Consider the following 16,089-nt stretch of genomic DNA (forward strand, 5'->3'; position numbering starts at 1 on the left):
GTCGGTATTTCGAGCCGGAATCACTTCAACTTTGTACAGCTCAAACAACGCTAATTGCGTCAGGCTCTGCCTCTGACTGTCAAAAGTGTGAAGATAATTAGTGTGAGGGTGCAAAGCGAACTGGGGGTGGTTAGTGTGTAGTACATGACAATGGTTGGGAGCCAATGGGAGCATGAAAAAGGTAACAGGCTGAAAGGAGGGCTAATTAGGGGAGAGCCGCGCAGGAAAAGAAGCGACAAATGCAATCAGCTTCCTCGGGGACCCCGCTTTTGCTGCAAACAACAACCGTTATTGACAGTTCACGCAGTGCTCTGCCTTGCACGTCTTAAATAGAGCAAATTTGTTGCGTAACAGTTGGACTTCATTTAATTGTTTTTTTTCCCATAGCTACATAAGTTGTTACATTCATTTTCACCTCAAAAGACATTTAAAAAGCCTTATACCGCAAGTTCTTTCCCTCTCTGCTTCCCACTGATTTGCTTATAAGCAATCCGAAATGATTTGTGACCTGACATTCTATTTCTTGTAAAAAAAAAAAAGAGGGAGAGAGGGAGAGAACAGCAAGGGATAACCTTTTCATTGTTATTTGCTGAAAGGAGAGGACGGAATTCAACAAAATAGTTAATTTTCCCCCAAAGCCGAGCTTTTTGGCGGCATTCCATTTTGCTGCGCGTTCCATGTATAGATTTTTCCTTCTTTGTGGACTCCAGACAGTACAGCCCCCCCCCCCCCCCCCCTTCGATCGCCAGCACTTGGATTAAATTACACTCCCTTCTGCTAGGATTCTGCTATTTTATTCTGTACAGTAACTTTACAAAGCAAGTAAAGCAAACAAAACCAAAGGGGAGATTTGCCCCATTATTAAAATCCCTGCTTAGTCGGGCTACATTCACCTTCACTTCTTTATATTTGCTCAAGGTTTTCATGAGGCTACCGGCGGTCTCTTGCGGCTTCGATTTAATGTCTCGCCGCAGAGAAATGAAGAGCTTGAATTGTTTTTTTCTCTCTCTCTCTCTCTCGCTCTCTCTCTCTCTCTCTCTCCGTCGCCGCAACTTGCGCAAGGGGGCCCTTCCGAGTGTGGTAAACATGGGACGGCTGCTGCTTATTCATTTGGTGCCAGTGCATTCTTTGTTTCAAATATTTGATGTCTTATTGTACCCAGCTCGGGATTCTTTTTTTAATCCGCGGATTTTCCGTTTATATAACGTGTCTGACTCTGACTCCCGCCCCCCTCTGTGCCTCTCCCGCCGTCCAGGGTTCAGCCGCGCGGCCTTGCCCTTTGGGCTGGTCAGGAGGGAGCTCTCCTGCGAGGGCTACGCCATTGATCTCCGCTGCCCGGGGAGTGATGTCATTATGATTGAGACGGCCAACTACGGCCGGACCGACGACAAGATCTGCGACGCTGACCCGTTCCAGATGGAGAACGTCAACTGCTACCTCCCCGACGCCTACAAGATTATATCACAAAGGTAAAAAGGCCGGGGGGGTCGGATCTTATTTCACAAACACTGACAGAAGCAGGGGAGGCCTGATTTGGACCCCAGGGTGACGGGGGGGGGGGGGGTTTCAGTCTGCCAGCCATCCACCCCTGCCCCCCGCTGCTGTGCATGGACAAAAACATGTTTTCTATACCCCACCCCCCTTTTAAATTATATTAAATATAATCACCCTTCCTGTACAACCCGCCCACACACCGGACAGCTAATCAAAGTCTTGCACCTCTCACGTACCTTTCACTTTATTGACTCAACTCAGTATGTGGCGCTTTTTTTTTTTTTTTTAACTCGCACAACGCAGGGCCCGAGATTAATCCTTGACAGACAGGAATTGATATTCCTTTCCGGCCGCAGGTTGTTCGCACCGAATGTACGCCGCATGGATGCCGCGTTTTGAATCATTATCAGTCGCACTCAAAGAGACTCGGTGTCACACGGACGCCCCCCTTTATTCCCCCCGCGGAGCGTGGTCCTTGCTCTGTTCAAACACTTGTACTACGCTGAAGTGGCTCTGCCTCAGGTATGGAGTGCGGGCCCTCAACTGTACATGTTTTAGTGGCTACGCTCTCTCGCAGGACACCGCGTCACTGTCAAAAGCTCCTAACGCCCGGGCGCCGCTTACCCCTTAAGGTGTGTGTATTTTTAAAGGCCACCGGATGAACTCTTCACGCTACATCGTAAGCAGTCAAGTTCGTCTAAAGTCTCCGCGCTAACGTGTCCCCTCCCTTGGGCAAGCTGCTGTACGTCGTAACCAAGCATCCTCCATGGCTGGATCGCTCCTCCCCGTTTAATCCACCTCTGTATTTGCTCCTGCGAGATGTAGAACTGCAGAACAGCTAATGGGGTCTCCCCGCCTCACGGCGCGTGGCGCCATTTACGGCCCAGTCAGGGCGTTCTCAGGTAGTAGCCGTGTAGTAACACAGCAGCGACGGTCTTTAGTTTGACTGTCTACCATTAGATTTACAAGATGTGGTGACAAATCGCTCTGTTTGATTTATTCCCCAGAGACGAGGTGTGAGTCTGCCTGTGAACCGCCTGACCTCAGCCAAAATTATACCGATGACATAGATCAGAGGGAGCAGCAGTTTGACTATAATCAGGATTGATTTGATAAGCAAGCATAGTCCATCATTTTCGAGCCTTGGCAAGTCCTGCTCTGCAGAATCTTTTGAACAATGTTCTTAGAACCTTTGGGTCACTCCTGGGAGTGTGACCCAACAGTAATGGTCCAATGAAATACAATAAATTGTGATGGAAAAAATTCAGTTCAAATATGACTATTTTCAAATTTTCTGCATTTTTTTCTTTTAAGTGGAAAAAATTTGGACTCAAAGCTGCGTTTCATTTTACACCAATATATGTTGTAATTCTTTCACTTAAGAAAAAGAAAATATGATCCATCCAATTTTGGAGAGGTGTCGACAGCTCCTATGATGCTTTAGTAGCAGTTCCCAGATGTGAATGTGTGTAGCTGTATGAAACTGGCTGTCACTGAAACACAGACATTTCAGAGTATAGCTCTTCTCACTTACTAGTGTGAAGTAAATTATTAAGTAAGGGACTAAGACATTCTGACTGCATGCACGACTGTATCTATTCTCCAGCTAGACGGAGACGTTTACCCATTCTCGCTGGACAGATAGTGTGCTGACATTAGACTCCAATGCTCAAACACTTCTTTATTTTGCATTAAAAATTAAGATAAGACGACACTTTATTCATCGGTTGGGGACTAAGATGGTATATTTTCGGAATATATTATTTTGCCACCCAAACTTTGTGCATTTAAGAGTATTTGAAAACAATTAAGAATTTCTGTGCAATTAAAACAAATGGAAATTCATTTACCGCCTGATAGCAGAGGTTAAAAACATTCAAAATTGAACTGTGTACATAATTTAGTCAGGCCTAATTTTTGAATTATATATCCAAATTGTTTACTCGATAACTGAATTATTCTTCTTTAAGTACGATCAGTCAATTAAAACCAGTCCCAACAACATCACATGCATAAATATTCATATTCAACTGTCTGTTTTTTTTTGTTTTTTTTTGACAGAATAAGGTCTTAAGCACATAATGAAAACCACTCGTTCTATTCTCAAGTGCAAGGGAATGAAAGCTAAAGCAAATTAAAAGCCGCCGTCAAGGTTGCCACAGACAACAAATCTCAATGCGGCCTCGTCAAGTCAAAGTGAGCACCTCTATACAGCCATTAATATTCACATCAATTAACAGCATAATGTCTCTCAATTAAGAAAGTGCAGACTGCACGGACAGCTTTCCCCGCGTTATCTGCTTTCCATGCGTATGGCCCCGGGCGAGGCATAATCAAATTCCACTTAATAATATTAAAGTGCTAAAACAGAGCGCGGCCCACAGAAACAAGCTCCGTGGTTCCTGTTGGACGATCATTTAGCGCAGGTGTTAAGAACAGTATAGTGATCCTTTATGGTGGTTGATAGAAAAAAAACGGAGCAGCGCGGCGTTCACGTCCAAACGCTGAATCCTCCGCCGCCATTAAAAAGGGAATATTTTATCGCTTCGCGCTGTCAATCACGCAAACCTTTTGAGACGGCAGCCAGCCTCCCCCAAAAGAAAAAGCTAGCGGCGGCTGTCTCCGGGTCTCGTCGGAGTCAAGCCGGAGCCGGAGTAGCAGATCATACCGGTGCCAATAACGGCTGGCACGTCGTCAACCGCGTTAAAAACCTATCACTGCCGCCGCTAATCGCCGACCTCCTAATGCGCGTACGGCTCCCTTTAGTTGGAAACACTCTGCTCAGGAAACCGCGAGCGTCGCATGAGATGTTCTGCGTTCACGCATGTGCCGAGGACGCGCCCGAAATCCGAAACAGCTCAGAGAACACGCCGGAGCGACGGTCGTCTCCGCCGGAGTCGGCGCTCGGTCTTTCCAAAACCTGTCGTCTGGTTGGAGTTTTGGAGACTGAAAGCTCTGTTGTTTCTCTGACATGTTATGTACTGTGCACTAAGAACCCTCCATTTCCCCTTTTGCAGCGACAGAAAGCTTCTCGCCCCCGCCAACTGATTCCTTGCATGCCTTTTGCTTTTGACCTTTTTGAAATATTTATCTAAGCCGTCACGCAAATTGTCCTGTGCTGGTGTCATTTTTATTTGATTTTTTTTTTTTTTTTTTTTTTTCCTCATGATGGATATTTGTTTGCCCCTATTACTCCTGACAGCCTTCTCAATCCCCTCGCCTCCAGAGAGCTTGATTGAAGGGGAGCCAGCTTCATCCTATATTTACACAAAATCAGTATATTTTCTGTTGCCTTTGCTCACCCCCCTCCAACTTAGTTTTAACTTTTCAACACCCAGACACACACACACACACACACACACACACACACACACACACAGACGCACACACAACATGCAAACACAGATCTACATTTTAGTTCAACATGGGGGTGAATTCCCCTCCTGGGCTATTTTATATCAAAACTGCCCAAGGTTTTCTGTCAAATTCCTCTCCCAGAGACGACACATACAAACCGTGGTTGCTACGCACAGAAGACTCTTTGTTCATTACAAAGTCATTCCAGTGGATTGCATGTCACAGCCACCTGTTGTTTGAAATTTTAATGATTGTCTTCTATTTCAGCCGTGGTATGAAGAGGCGGCTAAGGAGATAAATTAACCTTGGCTGCCGAAGTCCACCCATCCACACACATTCCTAACTTGTCTTTAGCTGCTCCCCCATACTACATGTACCCCCCGTAGGGCTGCAAGATATGGGGGGGAAAAAACAAACAGGCAATGTGCACTGAAAGTGCGTCGCATATTTTGATGACATGCGATATGAGGTAGACGGCGCAAAACTATCGTGCCCGCAATACGATGGTAACCCGGGCCATTACACGTATTTGTATTCATAACATAATGATATCGTGAGCACGTCATTATGAGGTGTGTTAAAAGAAAGTCAAAGCGGTTTACAACCGAGCCCGGTGAAATGTATTTTTTGTGTCGACCATGTGGTCGGATGAATGCTAATGCTCGTGCCGAGGCTTCTTTTTCGACAAATAGTCTGATTAGATAGTTTGGTTTGCATACCGAGTGTGGACGTCACAGCATGTGTGCAACGGGCGTTGTCCTGTGGCAATGCCGAGGAGAAAGCAGACATTTTGCAGCCCTGTCCCCCCCTGCTACCTCAGTTCATTCAGCCATTTTGCCTTTTTTTACGCATCCTGTATATTTTATGTACCCTTGTATTTCAGTCCTTCTTCTCTGATTGCCAAGGTTTATCACTAGAGAATATATAATGAGGGGCCTGGATTGGAATTTCAACATCGTCATTGCAGCAGTACTGAAAAGGGTCCACTTTGTTGTTGTTGTTGTTGTTGTTGTTGTCGTTGTCGTTGTCGTTGTCGTTGTCTTGTTTTCTTGCTGCGGCTGGTGCTTTAAGTTACGCTGAAATCTCTGGTCAATCTTCTTTTCTAGGTGCAACAACCGTACCCAGTGTGTGGTTGTCACTGGCTCAGACGTGTTTCCCGACCCATGCCCTGGCACCTACAAGTACTTAGAGGTCCAGTATGAGTGTGTACCCTATAGTAAGTATTCCCAATCCAAATTTTATATTAAACTCTTATCCATGTCATGACAATTATAACTGTACGTTAGACACTATGTGCTATAACCACAGTCTTGTAGTTAAAATACCTTGCAAATGTTGTGCCAGAGACAAAGGGTTTTCAGAGACAAAGCCTCCACTGAGCGAGAGGCAAACGATACATTTTTAAATTTAAATTTTGGTCATATCATTTGAAATAAAATGAGGCTTTCTCTCAACTAACTCTGTTTCCTTAAATACGGTCAAACACTTATTAAACCTAATACACAATGCTAACACTGCGATGTTTGAAATGTTGAACGAACTTAATTAATTCAAATCCTCATAATATGACGACGTATAACCCTGAATGAAAATCAATATCTGTCTCCGCAGATACGTGAAATTCCTCAAGTTGCTATTGCATTAAGTCGAGTCTCGCTTTGTGAAACAGGATTAATTAAATGTAGAGTTGGCTAATCCTGGTGCTCTATGAAACTATGTCTCTGACATCTGCTTCCAGTTAACATATCTTCAAAAGCCTCCTCAGTCCTAATCCCTGACTATGAAACCAACCTTTACCGCTCAATCCAAATTAAGAACATTTCCTGAAATATTAACCTCTATTTGTTCCTTGCAACTGACGTCTTCCTTCCTGAAGCCTTTTCTTCCCGACTAACTATTTTCTCTTGTATTTTTTTTAACTCCTAGTCTTCCGTGTCCCTTTAAGCTTCTAACGCCGCTCCGTGTGCAGCCGCAACCATCTACAAAAGAATTAATAAAGAGGGCCAACGTGTCTTTTACCGCTGATTTGCTGTTGTATTCTATCCGGCTGTTTAAAGGTTGTTTGTATATCATTAGCCCCCTGCCCCCCATGAATGAGTTTTTTTTTTTTTTTTTTTTGGGTGTGGGCAACTTTGCAATCATTTTATTTTTTATTTTTTTCACTTACGTCCTTAAAGTTATGGAAGAAGAATATCAACATCCGGTCAATTCGGGCCACCAGAGGGCTTCCCTCCACTCATTTCAACTGATATTGTTTCTCCAGCCTTTTGGGAAAGCACTCCGGTGCATCTCATAAACCACGTTAGATATTAAAAAAAAAAAAAGTACTCTAGCCTAATTCCCGACGTAATAGCCCACGCTATCGAAATGTCAGATCGGCGATCTGGAGTTGAGTCTCAAAGTTTGTATCCTCGCTTTAATTTGTCTGTTTTCCTTTCATCCTAGGATGGCCAACCCCTCCGAATAACCCTTTTATTTTTATTTATTTTTTTCTCCCCGTAGCTCCTTATTTCCGAAAACAGCGCTCCATCTCTCGGTCATATCCTTAATTCTTCCTTGTTGCCTGGTGGTTGACTCTTGATAACCTTTCTCTTCCTTTGCACTCTTTATGCTCTCTTTTCCACCGCCTAAAATAGAAGTGGAGCAAAAAGGTAAATGAGTGGTCCGGCCTTTTCCTCCCCCCCGGCTCCTTGTTCTGTGGTGTTGAGTACACCCCCCCTCACCCCTACCCCCCTCCTTCTCCCCACGTCTCCTCCCTCCCCGATTGCCTCTCCTGTCAAATACACCTGTCCGGGAATTGTTGGGCACCAACTTTTTTCTTCCCCCCCCCCCCCCCGAGACCGAAAAAACAAACAAATAAGGCCGTCGAACCGAATTTCTCCCAAAACTACAACAATCCACAAACAAAAAGAAACAGCGAATGAGTGGGCGGTCTTCCCAGCGAGTCTTTAATCAGTTCTGGATAAGCAGTTAATAGAAATGTGTGTGTCTTGTCTTAAGTTTGCTTGGCCCAGCTGCACCCGAAGCACGTGATACGAGGTCGCAGTGGTGGATGAGCGAGATTGGCAAAGACTTCAAATGCTTGAAGAGAAAACAAGAATTTTCGCCCTTCCCCCGCCCCCGCCCCCCGCCCCACCGCTAATTCGTTTACCAGTTCTTTAACGGGACCATTTGCCTTGGCCTCCCTCATCCATCAGTGGTTGCTCTCGTATTCTTTGCCACAGACGTAGCGCAAATCCTTTACCGCTGTCGTTCAGTCTATTCCCCCGATCCCCACCTTCATTTTACCTCTGCTTTGCTGCCGCCACTATCATTGACGATCCGTTCACACCCCCCCCCCCCCCCCCCCACACACACACACACACACAAGACGTGAAATCTTATCCCCATATCATTTCGGTTTATGACCTACGTCACGTAAGTGTGCATGCGTGCAGTGTCCATTTACCCCTGCTGATAGTACGGCATTTGACATCGGAGACAGGCTGACATTTAATTTGATGTGTGAACCCCACCTTCCGCCCCATCTCTCATGTCTTACATTTACAGGGTTGTAATAGTTTCTGTTTCCTTTCCATTTGGTTTTGTCCAATTTAGCGCGTAGCGGCAGTCTCTTGAGATGCAAGTTCTCTTAACCTCACACTTCTCGTTCTGAATAACCATTCCGGCATACTCATTTACACTCTTATTTTCCCGACTCTTGAGCAATTAAAAAAAAAAAAAAAAAAAAAAAAAAAAAAAAAGAGAGTAGAGTTTCAGAGTTTTCAAAGAATCCTTTAAATCTACAGTCCCCCGAATTGTACCGCGGCAAGAGAGTCTTAGGAGTCGATGCGTTGTTGTCGATTATTTTTTGTTTGAACTTATTTCCATCCATTCTTCTCTTGCTTCCCCTCTCTGTCTCTAGTTTTCATTTGTCCTGGGACTCTGAAGGCCATCGAAGCGCCTACGTTTGTATTGGAGGCGGAGCAGCAAGCGGGGTCGTGGTGCAAAGACCCCCTGCAAGCCGGAGACAAAGTCTTCTTCATGCCCTGGACGCCCTATCGCACCGACACCCTTATCGAGTACGCCTCGCTGGACGACTTCAAGAACGGCCGCCAGACCACCACCTATAAATTACCGCACCGCGTGGACGGGACTGGGTTCGTGGCCTACGACGGCGCCATCTTCTTTAACAAAGAGCGCACGCGTAACATTGTGAAGTTTGACCTTCGCACGCGCATCAAGAGCGGCGAGGCTATTGTGAACAACGCGAACTACCACGACACCTCACCGTACCGCTGGGGCGGGAAAACCGACATTGACCTGGCGGTGGACGAGCGGGGTTTGTGGGTAATCTACGCCACGGAGCAGAACAATGGGCGCATTGTGGTGAGCCAGCTCAATCCATACACGCTACGCTTTGAAGCCACCTGGGACACGACCTACGACAAGCGCTCGGCCTCCAACGCCTTTATGGTATGCGGCGTGCTGCACGTGGTGCGCTCCACCTACGAGGAGAACGAGAGCGAGTCCAGCAGGAGCCACATTGATTACATCTACAACACCAAGCTGAGCCAGGGCGAGTACATCGACATCCCCTTCCCCAACCAGTACCAGTACATCGCCGCTGTGGATTACAATCCCAGGGACAACCAGCTGTACGTGTGGAATAACTTTTACATCCTGCGCTATGACCTGGAGTTTGGGCCTCCGGATCCCGCTGAAGGTTAGCCTGCATTTTGTCTCCCCGTAAAGTGATGAGCTCCTATGGTGCGGTATGTGGGATGTCACAGACGGCTGCCTTTTAATTTTGGATGCAATTTGGGTGTGATATAGAAAAGAGGTTTGCGTTAGTCTCGGGAAAAGGCCTCAGTTTCAGACAGAAATTACTGATTCAGCTCGGAATAAGAGATAGTTCCCACTGGGATCTCACCTCTGCAAGGCCTGCTTCTCTATTATCGTGAGGCAGGCAGAGACACTCACTGTAGTTGCTGCTCCGACCCTATCAAATTCTCTAATCTTATAGGCCTTACAGGCCCCTTTTGAAGTGGTGTATGGCTCTGTGGTGTATGGAATAGGATTCTAAAGTATTGCACATGGTATTTTTGTAGGCTATTCCCTTCTTTTCCCTGGGATCTTTTAACTTGCATTACCATGTCTTCCTCATGACCATATTAGCAGCCGTCATTTCCGATTGAGACACGTTCACCATAATATTTTGTTTCATCCAATTAACTATTCTGGTGCAATCGTGGGCTGGTTCAATATCTGCGTCGGCGATCGAGCAAAAATGACAAGTATGAATGATGAAAAGGGATCAGTTATAGTTAAGCTTTTGTCAGGCGGTCAGAGGTCTAAAATTAATCTCTGAAGTGCTAAGGAAACGTGCATATGCCATCAGACTTGACATCAAATTGATAATAGAAATAATTACCCAAGTACAGGCTCCTTGGCCCAAGAGTCCCCGTGCTTAGGGGGAGGGGATCCCAACCTAACTCCATAAAATGTTAGAGGCTCCAGTTGCCCCCCGAGTGCTGGTTCAGATTAAGTTATGATTTTAAACTTCTGGATGTTCCGGGTGGGTTAGTCAGTGGGAAATATGATTCTTCGCCCGCGTTGTTGGGGGGGAGGTATGTCTCAATGGAGGCTGTGTGCTCTTGAACTCTGGCCCCGTGTCAACACGTCTGTTTGTTTTCCTGCTGTTCCCTGGAATCTCCACGGCGGGCCGTCTTGACACCCACAGGGCCTGGAAGTCGTGTCTGTTTTGTGGAGCCGCTGTGGCCTCAACTAGGCCTATGTCGGGGAAAGACATGAAATACTTTAATGAGTTCTCCATGCATGCAAACTGCCTAGTCTAGTGTTCGCGTCTCAAAACGTATGTAAATGTAATTAACAAGTACATTATCATAATTACCCCCCTTGTCTCAAAAGAGCCTCACGGAAACAGGAAAGTGGCCACCACAGTGCATTTTCAATGATGGGTTCAATGTGCACTCTCAGCTACTGTAATGCCTCGGTAAACACAAATGCTACAGAGACTCCACTGCTGCTGCAACAGGAACTGTGGATGTAATCAAGGAAACTGACTACACACAGTGGTTGATTTCGCCCATTATATTAAGCGCTCATTTCTGCCACTGCGGTGCGTGTAGGATTCAATATGAAAATGTGTTAAGGGGTTTTGCATCAGAACTCACGGTTCTGCAGTATTTTATGAGAGCACTTTGAATGCACGACAGCGACTTAGCGAGGATGAGAAGTCAGTACCTTTGCCAGCAGTACTCAAGAGCTTGCGAAGGGCGCACAAAAGTAATTGTTTCATTTTTATTAGGGTTTTCCAGATCTATACCTTTAACTTCTTCACCATGCTGCTATTAGGATTTATTGGTGCTCTCTGTCTTGAGTCAAATTAAACAACCTACTTTGCAGGGTAATCTAATGGTGCTGAAATAACGTCTCTTTCCCTGGAATCAAGGAGCACTCCAGGCATAGAAGACATTAATCGAGCCCATTAAGTTTCATGAACCACAGAGTCAAGTTTGCTCCGAAAAGCCAAATTTGTGTATTTCTCCCCCTCAGATCAACAGGAACAAGTCTCCTTCCCTGTCAAAAACATCAACCTTGGCTTCATCCTAGAGTGGCCGGGAATTGCCAAGCTGGTTATTATAACCATATTTAAAATGGCTTAAGCAAAGTGATCAAAGCAGAAAGTAATTCACCTCAGGCGCCTGTTTACTTCACATGGCATGGTGTACTCCAGGTTTCTCCAAAATACATTCTGGTTGAGGTGATCCACTGTGGTGCTTATTGATTAACGCCTTTGTTGTCTGTAGCAATTCACTCACATTTCAGGAAAATGTACTTCCTCCACTAATGCTCTGTGAAAGCAGAAGGTGGATGATGATCTATAGTTTATCAAAATCCTTATAAGTCGACCTGTAATGGGTAATTAAAAAACGCACCTTTATGGTCATGGAAAATCTCCAAGGACACGAGTATTTAGGGTGAGATGTGGATTGATTTTTATACAATTAATTCACGCTGTGATTACTGAAAGCCTTTCAGTGTAGCAATAAAGTAAGGGATTTAACTCATTCTCAATTCGTATAGCATCGACTGACTGAAGAAGAGAAAAATAAAATGGTTCGACTTCAAATAGGTCACAAGGATACCGGGATCCATTGAATAAGTACCTTGAAGTACCCTCGCACTGCTGCGCCTGCTTTGAGACTGAAAGATTCTTTGGACGGACAGTTCTTTTATTGTGGAGCTGGAGATGAAACAAAGAAGCAGCTTTATTTAAAAGACGCAGTGAAACCGTAATGTTTATGGGATGTTACCTTGCCCATGGCAGATGGATAGTCAAGCTAAAGGAATGGGCTCGCTCTAAAACAAGGGGGAATGTCTGCAAAGTAGATGCACATGTATGCTTTTATATAAACATCACTCTCAGGTGAGCCATTCCAACAGGGTTATATATAGATGTTCCCCAAGCATAAATTATATCTGCGTTACACTCTGGCTTGTGCACCTTTACACTACAGAAATGACAGAAATGTATATTTTAGTTGCATTTTGAAATTCAACTTAAAAACAAAGATAAAACAATTTAGGAATATATATATATAAAATAAATAATAAAAACACAGACACAAAATGTGAAATATATAAATAATTCAAATAAAATGAGAAAAAAACATAGACCAGAAAGAAGAAAATCAAATTAAAAACATTGATAAAGTAAAATTGTGCTAAACAAGTGATGATCGACATGCCCTTTGGGAATTGTAGATCAGATCTTTACATGTCCTACAGAATGCCAAGGTGAAGTTAAAAGTTAAAACAAGCTGCAGGACTGGAATTTGGGAATCAGGATGTGTGGAGAAATGTTACCATTGAATGGAGATTAGAAGAGCATTTATTTCACTTTTTTTTTTCTTCCTTACTTCCCTCACCCTTTTGGCCATGAGCTTTTGTCTGCGTTGCAAACCGCTGTTGCCCAGCAGGTTTCAGCTGTGGCTCTCATAAATTACCGTACAAGCAGTAGATAGAGTCTGTCGTCTGCTCTTTAAAAATGTAGCCACATTCATAGATGTTGGAGAGGGGACGAAACATGTATTATCTGTTTCTACAGAATGATCACAACGGCCCCCGAATCCATTCCCAGCTACTGTATATTAGCTCAGCGGCTTCACTTCAGCCAATTACGTTATGCGGGGCTGATACTAACGTTACCCGGGCTTGTAAAAGGAAAGAGCAGGATGAGTGCATACTGTATAAACAGCCTAATATAAAATGAGTATCTTAAGGGATTTGTTGTTTCTCTATCATTGGATGCTGAGGTTGGCTCTTCAAAAGATGCACAATGACTGACTATTGCAAGTTGTCACACAGTGATTATACACAGACTCTCATGTTTCCTTGGGTTTGTAGTATAAAGAATAAATGTACAAAGAGATTTCAAGAACACACCCGTGTTGTTAGTAGTGGTGTTGTAAGCACTGGCAATGCAGCCAATTTGTTTGCCAAGTGCTTGTCTGTTCTTTATGGGTTTTTTTTCTCGTAGCTGCCCTCTCCAAAATCAGCTCTTTGCATTTAACTTGGAGCCACGTATAGATGTTCACTGACAAGCTGTGGCAAATGGAAGGTTAACCGCACTCTCTATTTGAGGCGCCAGATCCTTTTGTCTTTGAAATCGGCACCTGGAGAAGTATCCTCGATCGATATATTAGTTTTCAATTTATTTCTCCAAGCCCATTGAAAATGAATATTTAGGTTGTGAGATTTTTTTGCTCTACCCAGACAGTCTCACAGTCGATTCATTTAATTTCTGGAATCTATAAGGAGAGATATTTGGCCCCTTTCGAATTAAAGTTTAAACGCTTATTTGTGTAAGCAGAACAGGAAAGGACAAACAGAATTCCTTAGCTCTGATCATCTGATCAAGGGTTCGTATCATTATTATTTTAGTTGGGGGGGGGGGGGGGTTGGGCTGCTGTTATAAAAATGATAAAACGTATTTCAGCCTCTGCTCTGAAGTATGGATGCTCTCGTTCAACCTGTTAATGATTTTCCTCTCAGCCGTCTCTGGTTTATTGTAATCGGTTTAGAGCCAACCGATGCCTATTTGTCAAGTGATCCTCAACCCTCAACCCCGCATATTATTTGCAACAGGCATTATTTGGCATATGCCAAACAGTGAGGCCACCCGCTCTGATTGCCCATCAGGAGTGACTGCAGCCTCTCAGTGAAATGGCAGCTAATTGGGGTGGCCCTCTCCTGGTGGAGCGCCATCAAAGGCCTCGGGGCTTTCTATGGAAGGAAAATTGCCCGCCACAATCAAAAGAAAATTGCAGAGCGCAGTCTGTGGAGACATGAAAAAGAAGCATACACGACTGTGGGCATTTGACAAGTGGTTTAGTTTCTGTATTGATTTTTTTGCGCATATATGTATAAATATTGTTGATGGTAGTCACAATCACTCTAATATTAAAATCAAGACCCTGTGGCTGGGAAATCTTCAAAGCGAAATAAATTGATTGTATTTGTGTTGGAAAGCGAGGGAGAGGGAGAGAGTAGGAGGCTCAGAGTAGGATATATGGATGTTGTCGGCATTTTAAACAAATAAAAGCTGACGTATCCACAGGAGTCTTGAGAGGATTTCGAATTGGTTTGGCGTTACAAACTAATTGCGTTATAAAATGAATCTTAATTGCGAATGAAGAATAGGTTGCAATGTTTATTTCGGCACCGTGATTGTGCTCCCTAATGATAAATAAGGTCCTGACGGATGTGCTAAAGGTGAAATTAGTGTTGTGTGGCAACAAGTCGAGACCGGAATCCGCAGGGAGATCCCAATTTGGTGCTCTCCGAATTCCTTGCCAATTATTTCTTGGAATATTTCTTTACCTTTTTAACTCTGTCACCTTTTTTCAACCTTGGCAAACAAATAATAATAATAATAATAATAATTAACACATAATATATAACCTAAGGGGCTGTAATGTAACCAAGTGATAACAAAATACGATAAATACAACTTGCATGACTCGCGTGTCAACAAGTATGAGATAAATATAAATTCAGAAGTTACGGCAAAAATAAAGGGATTTATTAAAACATTTGGGTGCAGAAATATTTCAATATTTAACCGTGTATATTACAGTATATTATAATCCAATTAAAATCAGAATACTCCGCTGGGAGTGAGCCCCTGATTGTTCTTGGGGCAATGTTTCATCAACAGCAAGTTAATTGGATAAGACAGGGATGCCTATTTATGAAAATGGATTTATTAAGAAAATTAAAGCATTAAGCCTCAATATTATAGCAGATTCATTTCATTTCTCAATAGAAATACACTTCCATTAGAGGTTTATATTTTGTGTGAGACTGGGACAATCAGCATATGATTCCTCGCACATAACCTGTCTGCAATAGAAAGTAGTGTGGAATGATTTCAATATGAGCCAACAAATGTGAACAGCTTAATGTTTTTTCTAGTTGTTCTTTGAATTTTTTTTTTTGCTCCCTACCAGATCTATAGCATTTGAACAACTTTCCTGGAGTTCGCCGCTGTGACATGGAAATCATTCATTTCAGCATGACAAAAATAAATCAATTCACCTTGCTTTTTTAACACGAGGTTCACGCAGGGGTTCTGATGGTCACATTGAGAAGGGATGAGACACTTGATAACTCCCTGCCAGGAAGTTCACTCGGCTAGGGCTATTTTTGTTCACTCGCGTTTTTAGTTGGAGAATATTGATATGGCCCTGACTCGGAGCTAATTTTACAACCCCTCCGCGTCGTCTTCTCCGTGATAATAACCGAGTGAGTCAGCTGTCAGATTTGCAGCAGACGCGGCCAGGGGGAAGTGAATGAGAGGATGGCTGACACACACACAAAGGCTGAATGAGTGTCGGGTAATTAGCCGGGGAAAGGGGTCACAACACAACCACACTGCGGAGAGATCCAGGATCCCTTTGCGACTCGTTCGCACTGCGAGTCTCCTCGTCCCCTTTCGACGTCGTCCAGTGACTGCAGGCTCTAGTCCAGAAGATAACTTAACTCGCTGAGATGTTTTCTTCCCTGAATAGCGAAGGGAAATAAAGGCTACTCCGTCCGCCTGATTAGCCGGTAGAAAAAAGGAGGGCTTTGTCACCGTTCGCTCAGGAAATGGAGATATGTGTTGAATGAGGGTGTCAGATAGCATGATATTGCACTTTCCCAGAAGCACCCACGGTCTGTGAAGACAAC

General features: G+C 44.1%; 1 protein-coding gene across 3 annotated transcripts in view; it reads left to right on the top strand.

Moving 5' to 3' along the window:
• Positions 1 to 16,089, top strand: part of adgrl2b.1 (adhesion G protein-coupled receptor L2b, tandem duplicate 1) — a 69,242-nt gene that overhangs the window by 28,390 nt on the left and 24,763 nt on the right. For all 3 annotated transcript variants that reach the window (XM_080011505.1, XM_080011503.1, XM_080011504.1), the window contains exons 3-5: positions 1,256 to 1,469; positions 5,958 to 6,067; positions 8,756 to 9,556. In XM_080011505.1, the coding sequence (XP_079867631.1) occupies positions 1,256 to 1,469; positions 5,958 to 6,067; positions 8,756 to 9,556 (1,125 nt within the window). The remainder of the gene's footprint in view (positions 1 to 1,255; positions 1,470 to 5,957; positions 6,068 to 8,755; positions 9,557 to 16,089) is intronic.

This window comes from Zeus faber (assembly GCF_960531495.2).
Source record: "Zeus faber genome assembly, chromosome: 12".
Taxonomy (NCBI): domain Eukaryota; kingdom Metazoa; phylum Chordata; class Actinopteri; order Zeiformes; family Zeidae; genus Zeus; species Zeus faber.